Source organism: Podarcis liolepis (genome assembly GCF_965112155.1).
Source record: "Podarcis liolepis genome assembly, chromosome: 8".
Classification (NCBI taxonomy): domain Eukaryota; kingdom Metazoa; phylum Chordata; class Lepidosauria; order Squamata; family Lacertidae; genus Podarcis; species Podarcis liolepis.
Window position 1 is genome coordinate 7,722,441 of NC_139560.1, and position 2,622 is coordinate 7,725,062.

The 2,622-nt window shown below is 42.1% G+C and overlaps 1 protein-coding gene across 1 annotated transcript; it reads right to left on the bottom strand.

Moving 5' to 3' along the window:
* Positions 1 to 454: 454 nt before the first annotated feature.
* LOC310713164 (mas-related G-protein coupled receptor member H-like) lies at positions 455 to 1,381 on the bottom strand (the record flags this gene model as incomplete). The annotated part of the gene is made up of 1 exon (XM_083517001.1): positions 455 to 1,381. One exon carries the CDS (start codon positions 1,379 to 1,381, stop codon positions 455 to 457), a length of 927 nt encoding a protein of 308 aa, XP_083373127.1.
* Positions 1,382 to 2,622: the final 1,241 nt, after the last annotated feature.

The window sequence follows — 2,622 nt, forward strand, 5'->3', positions numbered from 1 at the left end:
AACACTCTCGCCATCCCTCTGTGAAGGGTATTCCATTAAAGGAATCCATGGACTCAATGGTTTGGTCAACCCCTCAGAGGGGGTTGTGCCCGTGCCTGAATCCAGGGGGACATTTGGGTGGCGGAGTTAGCCTGTTCCCAGCTTTCTGCTTATCCAGGTGTTTACCCTTGGCTGACCTATGCTGGAACCCTGCATGGCAGGGAGCTAGTTGAACCAGAGCCTATGCAACCAGTCACTTTCTGTAATCAATAAAGTTGTGGCCTAAATTCTGCCAAAAACACACCAAAAATTTGAGTCATGCGTGAATTTATTTAGGGGGGTGGTTTCTGGGTCTGAACACGCAAATATCTAACTAAGTAGAAACTATAGTGTCTTATTGTAACTAGAGTGATACAGCTAAAACCTGTATTCTTTGGAGTCATCATAAGCGGATTTCAACAGAGGTGGTCTCCACTTACTTTGTAGAGTTTTCTTCTTCTTTGAAAACATTCTTGAGCCTGGCTTCCATGCTCTCCCTAGGCCTCCCTCTTTTCTGTCTCCCAATCAGGAAATATATCAAAGGGTTCACACTGCTGTTCAGAGCAGTGTTTAAGTAGCAATAAGGTAAGGAATAGGGCACTGGTGAATGAAAAATATAAATGATCATGTAATAGGCATTCAGTGGAAAAGAAAAAAAGATGAAAAAGAACAGAGTAAGCAGGATAACCATTAGTAGTTTCCCCCGCTTTCGTTGTTGTGATTTAAAGCAAACCTTGATAAACAGGATCAAGGTGGAGATAGTCATGAGTGGAAGGCAAAATAAGCCATTAAAAGTATACTGATAGTATTTTATGAGATCCTGTTCTCCCTTAAAAGTCAGGCAGACAATGAAGTGAATTCCAGGGAGAAGGAAAGAAAACACCCATATTAAGGCACACACAACGGTGGGCAAATGTGGCGACCGGTGGTATCGGTACCAAAGTGGGAACAGGACAGACACACACCTGTCTAGGCTGATAGCTGTCAGCAGAAACTGACCGGCATTGTACATGAATTGGAAAACATCACCAAGGAACACATGCAGAAGGGTCTCATTCAGACCTCCTACAGCCCAAACTACTTCTATAATCAATTCAACTGTGAGTAAGCCAAAGTCAGCAATGGCGAGGTTCAGGATGTACACGGTAAAAGGACTCCTCTTAATACGGAAGCCAAGCAACCAGATGACATTTCCAGTCCCCCAGCACCCCAAAATGCAAATTATAATTATTAATACAAACAAAACATATAGTTCTAATTCATAATACACAATCGATTTTGTGTTATCATTACTGTTGCTGTTGTTGGAAAAAGTAGTTTCATTGTATGAAAGGGACAAAGATGTTAGGTTGAAACTGGGCATCATCTTCAATCTTTGTTTCTGTGCTTCTTCTGGTATATATATTTCTGCTGGAAGTAAAGAATCAAGGGTGGAATTAGTTTTTGCTAATGTAGCTGAGCAAATGAAGATTGAATTAAAGCTTTCTGTTTACTCTAGTCTTTCTTGCCTTATCCATTATAGCAATTTCCTAAAATATTGTCGAAGTGAAATAATTCTTCCTGGCTCATCTCCAGTTACTGTGGCATTTTCAGAAACACACATTAAAAATAATGATAATTATTAGCCTAGATGCAATGACTAATCTAGACAGCATCTTAAAAAGCAGAGACATCACCTTGCTGACAAAGGTCCATATAGTTAAAGCTATGGTTTTCCCAGTAGTGATGTATGGAACTCAGAGCTGGACTACAAAGAAGGCTGATCGCCGAAGAATTAATGCTTTTGAATTATGGTGCTGGAGGAGACCCTTGAGAGTCCCATGGACTGCAAGAAGATCCAACCTCTCCATTCTTAAGGAAATCAGCCCTGAGTGCTCACTGGAAGGACAGATCCTGAAGCTGAGGCTCCAATACTTTGGCCACCTCATGAGAAGAGAAGACTCCCTGGAAAAGACCTTGATGTTGGGAAAGATGGAGGGCACAAGGAAAAGGGGACGACAGAGGACGAGATAGTTGTACAGTGTTCTCGAAGCTACCAGCATGAGTTTGACTAAACTGCGGGAGGCAGTGGAAGACAGGAGTGCTTGGTGTGCTCTGGTCCATAGGGTCATGAAGAGTCGGACATGACTAAACAACTAAACAACAACATTAGCCTAGATAGTTCAGCTGGTTAGAGGTTGATACTGGCAACGTCAAAGTTGCAGGTTCAATCCCTGTATGGGACCGCTGCAGATTCCTGCATTGCAGGGGATTGGACTAAATTATCCTCAGGTTTTCTTCCAGCTCTACAGTTCTATGATTCTATGACCTTAGTCTACGTGCTCTGAATTGATTAATTTTTCTATCTTTCCATACATTCCTGTAGATTTTTTAAAAAATCCAGGCTGAAGCTGAACTGCAGATAGTTGCTGAGATAATCATTCTTCCTTCTCCATTCCTGCAGAGCTTGGAATCATAGAATCACAGAGTTGGAAACAGAGTTGCACCCTCAATACGGGTCCCCAGTGAGCGTGATCAAGGCTGATTCAGTTTGCAAACTGCACCTGAACCCAGATTGAAGTACCATGAAAATTCTTACAGCATGTTGCTATGCGTGCTAATGCC